Raw genomic sequence first — 16851 nt, forward strand, 5'->3', positions numbered from 1 at the left:
CGCTACATTTTACATTTGTGAGAAAGAAATTACTTGAACTACCGACTTCTATGTATTTTTAGACTGTAGGAGAAGATCTATGGAAGCTGTTAGGAGGATGACTTGACACTGTTAATAATGCCATTTATTACTTAAACTGTAAAGAAACACATAGTAAAAGGTAGATATTTGAAGTGTTGTTTCAGCTGTTAGACTACATTTTCTTTTAAAAAAATACCCAAAAGATTTTTAAAAAATTACCCATATTGAGCTGAAAAGCTTTCCCCTTTGTAAAAGTTTAAGTGTTTGGGAAAATTGCATGACATTTGATTCCTGAAAGACTTTTACTTTAAATCAGTGAAGGCTTCTTTTCCTATTACTTGACCGTAACATATCTTTGGGGATGAAAATTAATATTCATGGAAACTATAAAAAGCAATTGACAGAGAAAGTCATGGAAGTGAGAAGATGAAAGCAACAAAACATGGAAGAGAGGTAGAGAACAGCAGATGATGCCATATGCTTTGCCATGTGGCAGAGAAGCCAAGGAAGGTTGGTAGCCAGTCTTTGGGAAGAAAACATTGCCTTGATGATGACTTTATTTGGACATTTTCTCAGCCACAAACTGTAGGGGAAAAGTACTCATCTGACTGCTTCACTTAGAAGCCACTAATATTCATGTTCCAGACTGACTCTGGTGTGTATGAGGCTCTTCATGAAGCAGATCCAGTCCTTATAAATGGAATTAACACACAGAGAGAAAGAGAAAGTCATGGAAGCAAAAAGAAGAAAGCAATGGAACCCAGAAGAAAAAGAAGAGATGAGCAGACACTGCTAGGTGCTTTGCCATTTGGCAGAGGAGCCAAGAATTGCTGGCATCCAGTCTTTAGGAAGAAAGCATAGCTTTGATGATGCCTTGATTTGGACATTCTCTCAGCCTCAAACAGTAAGGGCTTCAGCCAGCTTCACTATCCAAAGACGTAGAGATTGATTCACCAACTGAGAATCTGCATCATATTTCATTGTACAAAGTGACCTGACCTGCTAATCTTATAGCAAACAAGTTTTAGCAGTAAATACATAACCATGAGATCCACTGGTCCTATCACATACCATATCACTCAGAAGCTGCTAGCTGATAAAATAATGGAACAGCCATTTGAATTGCCACCTTGGAGATAAGACATTGAGAGGATGGAGATCCATCCACCAGGATGCAGTGTAAACCTTAAATTAGTCACCATTACATAGTGGTGTATCTGTCATTAATAGGTAGAATATATGAGTTCAAGAATCACAGTTTGGATGTAGAAGGGGCCATGTTTTCCATCATTCCCAATGAACCAACATGACGAATTTGTGCTTCCCTTTCCAGTAACTCTAGGTTCTGTGGGTCCACATGTCCTGGATTCTAGAGTGAGCATGGTTCTACAAAGGAATGCAACAAGAATCCCATTAACAAAATATGATATATCCATAAAATGGAATATTATTTCACACAAAAGGAAATAAGTACCAATACATGCTACCATATAGATGAACCTTGAAAATATTAAGCTAAATGAAAGAAACCAGTCACAAAAGACCACATATTATTTGATTCATTTTACATGAAATTTCCAGAATATTTTCTCTGATATTTTACTTTATAACATGTATGATAATTTATAAATAAATATTTGCCTAACAACTATATCACACAAGGATTCTGAATTCCATAAAGGTAGGGACTATGCCTGCCTTATTTACCCCCATAATCTCCAGTTTCTCTGTTATATACAGAGGAGGTATAATTAGTATATTTTAAATGAAATACATTTTTTACAAAAGAACAAAAATCTCTGAAGTTGGTATACACAAATTGTACCTGACAGAGAACTGTTCGTTCTTCTAGACATTTTTATTTTAGCTAAGGAATCATTTTATTTTCTGTCACAGTTTTCTTAACTTCCAGATTTATAGGGACATCTGTGTTCTTGATAAAAAGAAAATATAAGTTATGGAACTTATGGTTTAAGGCTATAAATTAAACTTTTAATTAAGACTATGTTCAGTCAAGTTGAAAAGTCTTGGACAATCTAGTTTTGAGAGTTCTCAAATCAATGCAATGTGTTGATGTGTTTTGTAGGATTTAAAATTAAGTACTCTGAAATGTCTGATAAGAATGTGCTGCGAGTAAAGATGAGATTAGAGTGAAGTCTTCAAGGACACAAACATAACTTTGTTTATTCTACATTAGGGGAATAATCATACCTATTTATATTCATTTATATAAATAATTTTATATGTACATACACAACATATTGAAAACATTGAAAGCTAGCATATTTCTTCTAAGATGTTTCGTAACCAGCTAATCAACAGAATCTTGGAGTGAGATTATAAAAGTGAAAATTCTTAATATCTACTATCTGAATATTGTATTCACTAAGAAAGTTAAGAAATTAAAGAAACTTAAAAAAAAAGCAATTGACATTCTTTTGGAAATTTTGAAATATAAAAACTTTGTTCTTTTATAGGTTTCTGTGTTACAACAAAAAAAGAAAACTTTAAATTGGAAAGTTGTTGAATAGAATACTAAGATCAGTCATATTTACTTTAGGGATGGGGTATCACAGCATTCATAGTCCAACTTTCTTAAATAATCACAATTTTTAAACTTTCTTGGAATTCTCACATTGAACTTTTCATTGTAAAGGATATAACTTACAAATTGCCTTTTTTCCTAAATAGCTACTGTTAAAGGGTCAACAACATGACTTGATAAAGCACAACTCCATTTCTATTTTTCTTATACAAAAATTGATACTGAAAGCTTTTCGCTCATTTGTTTAAATGTTTCATTCTCCTCTTCACTTTTTTGTTTCTCTCAACCCCAGCATTTGATTACTGGTTTTTCAGTTCTAGGATGCAAGTATAAGAATTTTGAAAATGTAGGATTTCTTACATTTATATTTAAGATTACGAAAAGTAAAACAACCTAACCTGCCTGTACCATCTTACTTTTTCACGGTTTAGCTTACGTATGTAGTGTTATAGCATTAACTTCACAAGGAAAATAGCAGTTTTAAGGGAAAGGCACAGATAACATGGTTTCCCTTTTTTCGTTCTTGCAAGATGAGTATAAAAATCATCTTTTCCTCTAGATTAATTATTTTTTTCTCCTGAGAAGGAGCTAGCAAGTTCTTTAGCTTCTGAATTTTATCATTGTTTTAGTTCCTAGCTCTAAAACAAATATCATGCACTATGCTGGCTTAACAACGGGAATTGATTCGCTCATGGTTTCACAGGTTAGAAGACTTGCTTCCTCCTAGTCTCTTCTGGCTGGCTGACAGTCTTTGGGGTTCCTTGACTTTTCTGTCACTTGACACTGCACATGGTGGTGTTTTCTCCTGGCTTTTCTGGGTTCCATTGACTTCCAGCTTCTGGCTGCTCCCAGTGACTTTTTTTCTGTGTCGTTTCCTTTGCTTACAATGACTTCAGCCATATTGGATTAAGGCCCACCCTCAGTTCAATTTGGGCACACCTTAGCTAGTAACATTTTCAGAGGTCTTGTTTACAAATGGGTTTATACCTATAGAACCAGGAGTTGGGACCTGAACGTGCCTTTTAAGGGGGACATGGTTCAATCCCCAATAATCATTTAATTTTATTATTGTTTATAGGGAATCTATAATATAGTTCCCTCCCATCAAAAAGTGGATGTTTTTAACACATCTTCATTTATAATGTTTGCAGAATAAATTTTTGCTAAAAATTCTTGAACCAATTTAGTGATATTATTTTATGCTTAAATTATAATTACTTTTCACTTTTGTGTGTGAAATCAGTTTTCCCTTTGAAGGAAATATTTATTTCTCAATTATTCGCTATTATAGGATGTTTGGATCTGGCAGAGAACATAATTTTACACGCCCTAATGAGAAGGGAGAGTATGAGGTGGCAGAGGGAATTGGCTCCACCGTGTTTCGAGCTATTCTGGTGAGTTTTTGTTTCTTATGTTGACTTATTCATAAGGTCCCTTCTTGGTAAGTGCTTGGAATGGAAGCAGAGTTGTAGTTAGATACCTCTTTGAAGGTGTGCAGGATCTTGTTTTTCTCTAAATAAATACCACTTAATCTTTATTTTAGTACATATAGTTGTAAAAATGAATTTTATGACCTTTGGAAAGGTAGGACCATTGGGAAGGGCTGCTTAAACTCTTAGACCTACATATGCAGTTTTTTTCAGGTCATTTTATAGTAACATCTCTGGAGTCATATTACTCCTCCCTTCTTAATTCTCTTGAATACAATATGTTGATCGTTTTTGCTACCTGAGAGTGAATGTGGCTACTTGAATTTTAGTATTTTGATATGTAACCAGCAATATGGACACTTAAGAACATTTAAAAATCATCTCCAAAATGTATTTGTTAGCATCTTTGTTTTTAATCTTTCCTGTTAAGGCTTTAACCTTTTATTTTGTAGAATATTTGAATTAATATTACCAAATCTCTATTTATAATTTCAACTGAGGGATAAAGATTTGATTTATAATGTGTGGCAATCTTTCCATAATCTGAAAATAGAATTTCCTCAAAAAGTTTTGGGGCAAGAGAGGAGGAAGGAGCCTGAAGAAAGATAGGAAAAGTAGTTTATCATTATGAGGTTGTTAGTACTTGGACAAGCACCAGAAGACATTTTGCTTCCATTGATATAGCATCCTTAGAAACTGTGTTGTGGTGGCTCTGAAACTCAAGAAGCTTAAGATAGGTCTTAATTTTATAAGGCATGTTGAAAATACATTTTTATCTGTCCATACTTACATTTGACCCCATTTAGAAGGGACAAGTAAGAAAAATTTTTATGACTCAGCTTCTAAATAACTTATATTGCATCTGTAATTCTGGGTCCAGCCCCTAACAACTTTTAAATTAGATTTTAGAAATACTTTCTATTAATTATTTGTAATAATATGGGAGATACCAAAGAACAGTATTTGGAAGAACGATACCTAATTTTGCATCAAAATACTTTGATATGAATTGCAGTTTTTTACTAAAAACTTAAATTTTGTTAAACTCTCTAGATAATTTTTAAGATAACTTAGAACGTATCACTCAACTTCCCTACTTTTTTAAAAAGGTTCTAGAAATTTATGGTAGATGTGTAGAAAAATAACTTGGCGGGGGAAATACATATAAGTTAGCATGATGTAGTAGTGAGAAGAGATAAATAAGGAATGGGGAGACCTGGGTTCTAATCTTGCCTCTGCTGTTAAATAATTGTATGACTGGATAAGCCATCTGGGCTTCAGTTTTCCTTATCTGTAAAATCAAAAAGTTGGTTAGGTGAACTGAGATCCCATCTAACTTAAAAATTCCACAATTCACAAATGTCAGAGCACCACTATTTTTGAAAATGCTATCATTTCAATAAGTTTTGGCTACCTCATGATCCAGATATATTATGTGTTCTTTACTTTTTATTTCAGGATTACTATAAGACAGGAATAATCCGTTGTCCTGATGGCATATCTATTCCTGAACTGAGAGAAGCATGCGACTATCTTTGTATCTCTTTTGAATATAGTACTATTAAATGTAGAGATCTCAGTAAGTATGATTTCTAGATCTATCATATATTGGAATGAAAAGCCTAAGATAGTGCTTTTTACCTAGTTAGACCTGAATGTGTTTAACTGAATTGTAAAGCATTCTGGAACCATGAAGATTATTTATAGAAAGGCTATAGAAATCTTTATAAGTTCCTTGTGCAATTTTCCAAAACCTTTTTTTTGAACTTTGAATTTTGAATTTCTAAATACTCTCAAACTTACAGGACAGTTACAAAAATAATACAAATTCCATAGAGGGAACTCCAGTATACCCCTATCTCCCCAGATGTACCAATTTTAATTTGTTTGCAACATTTGCTGTATCATTTTATCTATCCATCCATCAGTCTATCATTCTGTTTATCCATCTTTCTGTCCATCTATTTATCAATCCATTTTCTGAATGCTTGAGTGTAAGTAGTATATATCATGCTCCTTATGCACTTAATATTGCTCATAAGAACAAAGATATTCACTTATGTAACCACCTTAAGTGCAGTAATCAGGTTCAAGAAATTTAACATTAAGATAAAGCATACCTGTAATTACAATTGTTTCATATGTCCCAATAGTGGTGTCCCTTTGAGCCTTTTCTCCGCACTTGTTAGATCCCATCCAGGATCGTTTATTGCCTTTCATTGCCATCATCTCTCTAGTTGTTCTTCCTTTTTTTTTTTTTAAAGTTGTGGGAACATATATACAACATAAACTTTCCCATTTCAGCCTCTCCCAAGCATACCATTCAGTGGGATCAATCACATTCACCACCTTCCATTACTGAAACTTTCCTGTCTCTCCAAACAGGAATCCTACACCCATTTTTACATTAACTCACCATTCTTCCTGACCCTGCTCCTAATAACCTATACTCTTAATTTCTTTCTCTTTGAGCTTGCATATTCTCTGATATTTTCCTTGTAGTTACCGTGGGGTTAAATCTAACAACCTAAATCTGTAATAATCTCATTTGTTATAATACCAACTTAACTTCAGTAGTATACACAAACTTTGTTCACATATCACTCTGTCCCCCCACTTTTATGTAGTTCTTGTCACAGATTGCATGTTTATACATTATAAGCTCCAAACCAGTGATTTCTCATTATATTATATGCATTTGCCTTTTAGATCCTCTAGGAAATAAAAAAGTGGAGTTATGAAATATAAAATAAACAGTACTGATATATATATTTACCCCAGTTATTACCCTCACCAAGGATATTTATTTCTTCATGTGGCTTTGATCTAATGTCTGCTGTACTTTCCTTTCAACCTGCAGAGCTGTCTTTAACATCTCATATAGGGCTGGTCTAGCGGTAATGAACTTGTTACACTTTGTTTATCTGGTAATTTCTTAATCTCTTTCTCAGTTTTGAAAGATGTTTTGCTGGACATAGAATTTTTTTTTTTTTTAAATCATTTTCTTAATTGTAGAATGTAACATATATGCATAGAAATGATAACTTTCCAAGTGAAATTTAATGAGTAGTTAGAGAACAAATTTCAAAGAATATTATAGGTTACAGTTCTATACTTTCAGTTACTTCCTTATTGTGAAATATCATATATACAAAAAAGGTAATAACTTTCAAAGTATGCTTTAACAAGTAGCTATATAGGAAATTTCCTAAGTTATGAGTCCATAGTTTCAGTTATTTCCTTATTGTAAAATATACTACATACAAAAAGGTGATAGCTTTCCAATTACAGTTTAACAAGTAGCTGTAGAACAAATTTCAATGGATGCTTTGTTACAGTTCCCACTATTTCTAGTGAGGCAGAATGATAAGCTAATATGTTCAGATATGTTAAGGATGGTGAATTCAAAGGTATGGTAATGGATGGGGTGATGACTGTTTGTTAATGGTATTATAAGTATCAGAGCTTTACTGAAGGCGAATAGGATTGAAAGGGGTTGTTTAAAGGCATGTTTCTTGCAGATCAGCACCACAAATATAGATAGGTGCTTGCATGATGTATTTTTAAAGTATGACTCTAGCACAGAGAGTTGAGAACAAAAGTGTATATGAGAAAAATCTATATATTGAATGCTAGGGACTGTAATTAATAGGAATACTATACCAGTACTACACAAATACGAGAGACAGATAATTAAGGGCTGACAAGAGCTATGAAATGTTTTGGGTCTTGATTGTCTAAAATGGAGAATGATGAGGATTGTACAACTAAGTGACGATAATGTGAGATATGGATGGATTATTGTGGACAAAACATATGCTGTGTGAACTTAGGAACCACCTACTTTATAAGTCAAGCCCTTGATTTTGAGGCTTGCCCAGGTGAAACTTATGGTTATAAAGGGGAGGCTAAGACCACCTGTAATTATGCCTAGGAGTCACCTCCGGAGAACTTCTTTTGTTGCTCAAATGTGGACTTTCTCTCTCTAAGCCTAACTTTGCAAATAAATTCATCACACCTTCCCTCTGAAGTGGGACAGGACCCCTGCAGATGAATGAGTCTTCCTGGTGATGTGGGACATGGATTCCGCAAATGAGCCTGACTCTGGCATCAAGGATTGAGAATGCCTTTTTTACCAAAAGGGGAAAAAGAAAGGCAACAAAATAAGGTTTCAGTGGCTAAGAGAATTCAAATAGAGTCAAGAGGCTGTCCTGGAGGTTACTCCTATGCAAGCTTCACTTAGATAAGCCAGATGACCAGTGTGATAAGCCTAAGTCAACAGTAGTCCTGAAAACCGTAAAGAATACCCATATCCTTATTTGAGACTCTATAAACGTTTCACTCACTGAGTTTATTCTTCATAAACTTAAATTCTTCAGAGAAATCCTATGCCAGCTAAGTCCCAAAACCCAAAGGCAATAGCCTCTTCAAGAACATCAACATCATAAAGTTGGCACCCGTTTTTGACATGAGCAGGTTAGGGTGGTCACTGCCTAGACATACCTGAAGATCGGGAAAGTGATTAGAGGAAGGGGTAGCAACAGACTAGATGGATACAGAATTCTTGGTTGACAGCTTTTTGCTTCTAGCACTTTAAATATATCTTCCTACTGTCTTTTTTCTCCATGGCTTCAGATGAGAAATCGGAACTTAATCTCAGTGAGGGTCCCTTGTACATGACATGTTGCTTCTCTTTTGCAGCTTTCAGAAATCTTTCTCTTTGGCATTTGTCAGTTTGATTATAATATGCCACAACGTGGGTCTATTTGGTTTATCCTGCTTGCAGTTCATTGAGCATTTTGAATATGTATATTCGTGTCTTTCATTAAATTTGGGAAGTTTTCAGCCATTATTTGAATATTCTCTCTGCCCCTTTCTCTCTTTCTTCTCCTTCTGGGTCTCCCATGATACATATATATTGGTAAACTTGTGGTGCCCTTCAAGTTCCTCAGGCTCTGTTCACTTTTCTTTATTTGTTCTTCCTACCACTCCTCAGACTGAATGATTTCAATAGTCTTATTTTTAAGTTCACCAATTCTTTCTTCTGCCAGCTCCAATGTGCTGTTGAACCCTTCTAGGGAATTTTAAATTTCTATTATTGTGGCCTTCAGCTCTTGTTTGTTTCCTTTTCATAATTTCCATCTCTCTATTGATACTGTCTTTGTCTTTATATTTTCCCTTAGCTCTTTGAGCATATTTAGGACTATTTCGTAAAAGTCTTTGCCTGTTAAGTCCCAGATCTAGTCTTCCTCATTGATGGTTTCTAATCCTTTAATTTTCTTTTTTGTCTGGGCCATCACTTCTGGTTTCTTTGTATGTTTTGTAATCTTTTGTTGAAACCTGGACAGTTTGATATTGCAATGTGTTATTGCTGGAATTTAGCATCTGAGGTGTCTTTTCATTAAGCTTGTATCCAGCTTGTGTTAGAACAAAGTTTTCCTGGAATGCCAGGAGCTAACAAAATAAAACATAAAAGACAGAAAAAGAAAAAAAGTCCTTTCATGGTCTTTGTAGACTGACCTGTGGAGTGCTTTCCTTCAGAATTTATCCAAAGAGTTTAGAGAATAGTTCAAGGCCGAAGCATCAAGACTAACCTGATCCTTTCTGCACTTGTGTCTTGTCTTGGTCATGTGAGGGTGGCCCAGGGAATTTCCTTATTAACATGGATATGAATGTCCCCTCTTCCCTAGGAACCATGTTCCTCATGATCCAGCCAGCAAAAATCCCTTGTCCCAGGCAACAACTTGACTGCTCTCCCACAGTGTTCTGTAGTAGAGCCCTGTGTGCCACCTTGTACATGCATGGCATATCCTGAGACAGTAAAGCCTTACGCCACTGCCAGACAGATTGGGCCAAACATACATGCTCCCCATGTGTGCCTGAGAGTTTTTCTGCTCCCTCTGGGATCTGTAGGCTGGGACTGTGGGCTGGCTCTATGCTGAGCAAGCAGATAAGGGATAGTGGAGGGTCCAGCCAGGGCATAAGAAGATCCTACCTCTTTTAGGTAGCCTTTTTTCTTCATTTGCCACTCTCCCCATTATGCAGTGCTTTAACTGTTTTTTTTTTGTTTGTTTTTGTTTTTTTTTTTTTTTGGAGCTTTGAGAAAGATGTTTCTGCCAGTTCTTACTGGTTGTTCAAAGCTTTTGTGGGGGGATGGAGCCCTGAAGTTTCTCACTCTGACATCTTGATTGGGGAGGGGCTCCCAGACTTTTCTTTTAAACTTTAATAATTTATATTTTTTTCATAAACGTTGTCAGATTTCCTCCTCTATTGTTTCCTGTATCATTTGTTGTCAGTTTTTATCTCCTACCTTGAGAACCCTATCTTTGGCCAAGTGTGGTGATTTGTCTTAACTACTCAGATTGATCATCTTAAAGTGTCTAATTTTTTTGTATTTACCGTGTAAGATAATATCCTGGGCACTATAGAAGATACAAATAATTCTCAAAACTATTACTTATTAAAGATCTTAGATTTATCATTGTCCTTATTTATACGGTGACTTCATCACAAACTTAAGCATGGTTTAGAACATTGGAATCCCAACTCTTTGATCAGTAGTCTTCTGTCACCTCCTCAGCCTCTTACCTCCCTACGGTTAGGACATGCTACCTGAGAAAAGAAAGGTGATTATACAGAAAAATTAGAACAGAATATGAGAATTATCAAATGTTGTCTTGGATATTACGTGGTTGAAGAACTTCAGGGGAAGGAAAAGTCATTGTAGGCTAGAGGGATCAGGGAACAGTTCAGAGGAGATAGGTAGTTAAGAATGAATAGGAATGATTTAAAAAGAGAAGAGTAGGGCAGTTATACTGTGAGTTGAGATTTTTTTAAGTAAGGATGCAAAAGGTATACTTTGGAAATAATCTAGCTGAAGTGGAAACTTTATATCAAGACCAGAAGGAAATGGGAGTAAATAGTTGAGGCCAGATTATGGAAGGTCTTTAGTACCAAAATAGTGTTCTTACATTTCCATTAAAAGTTTCCTACACTTGGTTTATAGCCCCAGACATATGATTACCTTTATTTCATTACCTAAGCTCAACTCTAAATTAGCACAGTGGTGTCATACCTTTTCAAAGATTGTTACGCTAAGAAACTGTGAATGGGAATTTTATTTACATTTTTAAGGCACCTACTATATATCTAAATATAACTATTGTTCTTCATGCTCAGTTATAATCTAACTCCTTAAAAATCAGTGGTATTATTAAATCTGTTCCTGAGTACCCTTATTTTTGCCAAACATTCTTTAAAGTCTCCATGAAAATATCAGTAGGTGGAAGTGGGTGGTTAAATTCGGATATCAATTGGTAGAATAAACAAGTGGATGGTTAATCTCTGAGTCCATTTTTCCATAAACGATATTTAAAAGTTTAAAGTCAAATAGTTGGACAGCAGGAGTATACAACTATAAACTTGATCAAAGTTCCTCTTTTTTCAAACTTCAAATAATATTTCCATTTGAATCCATTAATATTAATTATTCTAATTATAGATATTTAATTTCAAGTTTAGTGTCTTTTATTTGTGGAGCCATTTTAATTAAACTTCATGAGGACGGGGCAAGATGGTGGAGTGGTGAGGCATGGAATTTAGTCTCTCCTCTAGAGCAGCTGATAATTACCCAAGAACTATATGAAACAGTGTTTTCGGGGTCTCCTGTGACCAGTTACACATAGGAGATGAGTTTGGAATCAGAAGAAAAGCTGAGATTGTAGCAAACATTATTCACTTCTGAAGAAGATCTCCACCCCTGTCTTTAGTTGGCAACTCAGGCTGACCAAGGAATTAAGCTGGAATTGCCGCAAAGAGGAGAGGGGATAAGGGAATAGTGCCCCTGGGAGACAACTGGAGTTCCTAGGATTGGGAGAGTGGATGGAGGTCCAGCTCAACTGTCAGCCCTCCTTGTGGGAACTCAGACCCCAGGGGCTGGAATTCAGAGTCCAGCTTCAGTCAGCCATGCCCCCGACAGGATCAGAGTTACCAGGAGAACTAAAGGCTCCACACCTCCTTACACTGGTGGGGGAGCTGCAGGCTGGCAAGCACCACCTGCCAGACAGGAGAGGAAAGGCACCAATTCTAGAGGCCTCACAGGAGGGTCTCATTCTCAGGGAAATACCATATCCTCCTCCTGAGACCTAGGCCTCTCTAGACTGGGAAAACCTGACTGGGGTTGACCATATCTGAGGAGATCCTCTCATAAAAAGGCTACATAGAGGCAGGGCAAGAAACAGAAAAACAAGAGGTGAAAAATTCTGATCAACTAAACAGAACCTAAGTTAGAGGTCTGGAATAAGTTGAACTGAACAACAGAGGTCAGAGAACAAAGCCAACCAACAACAAAACCCTAGGTAAAAGAGTGAAAATGAGCTCCAGAATAAACTAATCAATAAAATAAGATGCCTAGACAACTTAAAGTAACAAGCCATACTAGGAAACACGAAAATATGGATCAGCCAAAGGAACAAACTAATAGTTCAACCAAGGTACAGGAGTTGAGGCAACTAATGCTAAATCAATTCAATGAACTGAAAGAAGTTATGGCAAAAGAGATGAAGGATATAAAGAAGACACTGGATGACCATAAAGAAGAATTCGTAAACTCAAAAAAACAAATGGCAGAACTTATGGGAATGAAGGCCACAGTGGAGGAGATGAAAAACACAATGGAGGGACACAACAGTAGATTTGAACAGGGAGAAGAAAGGATCAGTGAACTGGAAGACAAGACATTTGAATTCATACACACAAAAGAGCAGATCGTGAAAAAAATGGAAAAATATGAGCAGGGTCTTAGGGAGCTGAGTGATAACATGAAACACACAAATATATGTGTTATAGGGATCCCAGAAGGAGAAGAGAGGGGAAAGGGGGCAGAACGAATAATATAAGAAATATTCACTGAAAATTTCCCAACTCTTATGAAAGACGGAAAATTAGAGATTCGGTAAGTACAGCGTACTCCAAACAGAATAGATCCCAATAGACCTACTCCAAGACACTTACTGATTAGATTGTCCAATGTCAAAGACGAGAGAATTCTGAAAGCAGCAGGAGAAAAGCAATCCATCACATACAAGGGAAGTTCCATGGGACTGTGTACAGATTTCTCTGCAGAAACCATGGAGGTGAGAAGACAGTGGCATGATGTATTTAAGATAGTGAAAGAGAAGAACTGCCAACCAAGAATTCTATATCCGGTAAAACTGTCCTTGAAAAATGAGGGAGAGATTAAAATTTTTTCAGACAAAAAGACACTGAGAAAGTTTGTGAATAAGAGACTGGCACTACAGGAAATACTAAAGAGAGTGCTACAGGCTGATAGGAAAAGACAGGAGAGAGAGAGAGAGCTGGAGAAGAGTGCTGAAATGAAGATTATCAGGAAAGGTAAAAGGAGAGAGAGGAAATAATAAGATATGACACATTTAATCTAAAAGACAAAATGGTAGGAGAAAGTACTGCCCTTAAAGAAATAAAGCTAAATGTTAATGGATTAAACTCCCCAGTAAAAAGGCACAGACTGACTTACACAGTATGGCTGGCGACATTGGCTAGCACTCGCTCTACTCTCTGAAATGGGGAAGCAGCAGACTTATTTCCAACAGACTCATGGTCAACTTCCGCTCACAAAAAAAGCCGGGAAAATTTTATTAATCCTTTTTTAAAAAAAGTTAATATAAAATGATAGCAAAAAAAAAAAAAAAAAAAAAGGAACCTGAGCTTTAGTAAAACAGCTGGAACAATCTACAACGGTGGGAGAAAGGATTAAATTTAGTTGATTTTCTGTGGTTGTTGATTGTTCGCTAGTCTCACGGTGATGGAAGCTGCCCATTTTTTTGAAGGGACCGAGAAGCTGCTGGAGGTTAGGTTCTCCCGGCAGCAGCCCAACACAAACCAAGGATCTGGGGATCTTCACACCATCCCAAGATCTGAGTGGGGCATACTTTTGAAGGATGTGCAATGTTCAATCATAAGTGTGACAAAAACTGACAAGCAGGAAGCTTATGTACTCAGTAAGAGTAGCATGTTTGTCTCCAAGAGATGTTTCATTTTGAAGACGTGGTACCACCCTCTTATTGAAAGCACTGGTTCCCACGTTGAAGCATGCTAGGGATTACAATACATTTGACTCAATTCAAAACTTCTTTTATTCTCATAAGAATTTTATGAAGCCTTCTCACCAAGGGTACCCAAAACGGAATTTCCAGGAAGAAATAGAGTTTCTTAATTCAGTTTTCCCAAATAGAACAGCATATTGTATGGGACAGATGAATTCTGACTGTTGGTACTTGTATATACTCTGGATTTCCCAGAGAGTCATGTACTCAGTCAGCCAGATCAAGCCCTGGAATTCTGAAGAGTGAGCTTGACCCAGCAGTTATGGACCAGTTCTACATGAAAGATGATGTTACTGCAAAGGATGTCACTCGTGAGAGTGGAATTCGTGACCTGATACCAGGTTTTGTCATTGATGCCATACTGTTGAATCCTTGTGGGTAGTCGATGAATGGAATGAAATCGGATGGAACTTATTGGTCTATACACATCACTCCAGAACCAGAATTTTCTTATGTTAGCTTTGAAACAAACTTAAGTCAGACCTCGTATGATGACCTGATCAGGAAAGTTTGGAAGTCTTCAAGCCAGGAAAATTTGTTACCACCTTGTTTGTAAATCAGAGTTCTAAATGTTGCGCAGTGCTTTCTTCCCCCCAGAAGATTGAAGGTTTTAAATGTCATGATTGTTAGAATGTAGTGTTCAATGATTACAACTTTGTTTTTACCAACTTTGCTAAGAATCAGCAAGAACAGCAGAATTGATTAAGAAAAATGAAGAAAAAATGGAAAAAGAGAACACACATAGAAGAAGGTGGTGGCTGCTTTCTAGATATTGATATCAGGGGCCATGCTTTCCATAACCACCACCTTGTAGCTGCAGGAAGCCCTAGTTGTAATCATAGTATAATTACTTTGAATGTTGTATGCATTATTATATCAAGGAATTAGGTATCTTGCATGAATGCTCTCTTCTGTGTTTAGGTATGCTATGCCACTCTTGCTGCAAAATTGAAGTGCATGTAGAAGAACCCTTTTACTATATGAAACTTGACAAAACTTGTGAAAACAGTTCAATTTGGTTTATGCATAGTATAATATTTCTCCAGATATCATCCAAAATTCCCCACAGACAAGGCTTTCGTCCTCATTAGGTATTGGCCTCAGCCTAACCATCTGGGACTGTTCTATTAAATTGCTGCCTGAATTTTATATCTAGTTACATCCAGTTTCTAGAACATATTCTCTACCACTTCCTACTTCATATGGATATTTTTGCAACAGCAATAAAAGTTTTTCTTCCACGAAAAAAACAAACAAAAAGACGCAGACTGGCAGAATGGATTAAAAAACAGGATCCATCTATATGCTGTCTACAAGAAACTCACTTTAGATGCAAGGACGAAAATAGATTGAAAGGGAATGGTTGGAAAAAGATATTTCAACAACCAGAAAACAGCAGGAGTAGCTATATTAATATCAGACAAACTACACTTCAAAAGTAAAACAAAAGAGACAAAAAGGACACTATATTTTAATAAAAGGGTCAATTCATCAAGAGAACATAATAATCGTAAATATTTATGCAGCAAACCAGAATGCCCCAAAATACATGAGGCAAACACTGAGATCACTGAAAGGAGAAGTAGACACCTCTATAAATAATAGTTGGAGACATCAATACACCGCTCTCATCAATGGATAGAACATCAAGACAGAGGATCAATAAAGAAACGAAGATGTTGAATTGTACGATAAATGAACTAGACTTTACAGACATTTATGGAACACTACATCCAACAACAGCAGGATACACTTTTTTCTCAAGTGCTCATGGAACATTCTCTAGGATAGGCCATATGTTGGGTCACAAAGCAAGTCTCAACAAATTTAAAAATATTGATATTACACTAAACACTTTCTCGGACCAAAATGGAATGAAGTTGGAAATAAATAACAGGCAGAAGGTCGTAAAATTCACAAATATATGGAGGCTAAACAACACCCTCTTAGAAAACCAGTGGGTAAATGAAGAAACTACAAGTGAAATTAGTAAATACCTCGAGGCAAATGATAATGGAAACATGACATATCAAAACTTATGGGATGTAGCAAAGGCAGTGCTGAGAGGCAAATTTATTGTCCTAAATGCCTATATTAAAAGAGAAGAGAGAGCAAAAATTGAAGAATTAACTGCTCATCTGGAGGAATTAGAGAAAGAACAGCAAGCTAACCCCAAAGCAAACAGAAGGGAAGACATAACAAAGATTAGAGCAGAAATAAATGAAATTGAGAACAGGAAAACAACAGAGAGCATCAACACAACCAGAAGCTGGTTCTTTGAAAAAATCAATAAAACTGATGGACCACTAGCTAGACTAACAAAAAAAAAAAAAAAAGAGAGAGAGGATGCAAATAAATACAATCAGAAATAGGAAAGGAGACATACCTACTGACCCTGCAGAAATTAAGGAGATAATGAGAAGATTCTATGAGCAATTATATGCTAATAAACAAGACAACTTATACCAAATGGACAACTTCCTAGAAAAGCATAAACAACCAACATTGACTGAAGAAGAAATAGATGAACTCAGCAAACCAATCACAAGTAAAGAGATTGAGTCAGTCATCAAAAAGCTCCCAAAAAGGAAAAGCCCAGGACCAGATGGCTTCACATGTGAATTCTACCAAGCATTCAAGAGAGAATTAGTACCAATCCTGCTCAAACTCTTCAAAAAAAATTGAAGAAGAGGGAAAGCTACCTAACTCATTCTATGAAGCCAACATCACC

The 16851-nt window shown here is 36.1% G+C and overlaps 1 protein-coding gene and 1 pseudogene across 1 annotated transcript in view; both read left to right on the plus strand.

The window, feature by feature from the left end:
• Positions 1-16851, plus strand: part of BTBD10 (BTB domain containing 10) — a 210319-nt gene that overhangs the window by 141601 nt on the left and 51867 nt on the right. The window contains 2 exon segments of the mRNA XM_037839913.1: positions 3858-3960; positions 5455-5575. Of these exon segments, the coding sequence (XP_037695841.1) occupies positions 3858-3960; positions 5455-5575 (224 nt within the window).
• On the plus strand, positions 13716-15535 carry LOC119537454 (annotated as a pseudogene).

The sequence above is a fragment of the Choloepus didactylus genome, chromosome 6 (genome assembly GCF_015220235.1).
Source record: "Choloepus didactylus isolate mChoDid1 chromosome 6, mChoDid1.pri, whole genome shotgun sequence".
In the NCBI taxonomy this organism is placed as follows: domain Eukaryota; kingdom Metazoa; phylum Chordata; class Mammalia; order Pilosa; family Megalonychidae; genus Choloepus; species Choloepus didactylus.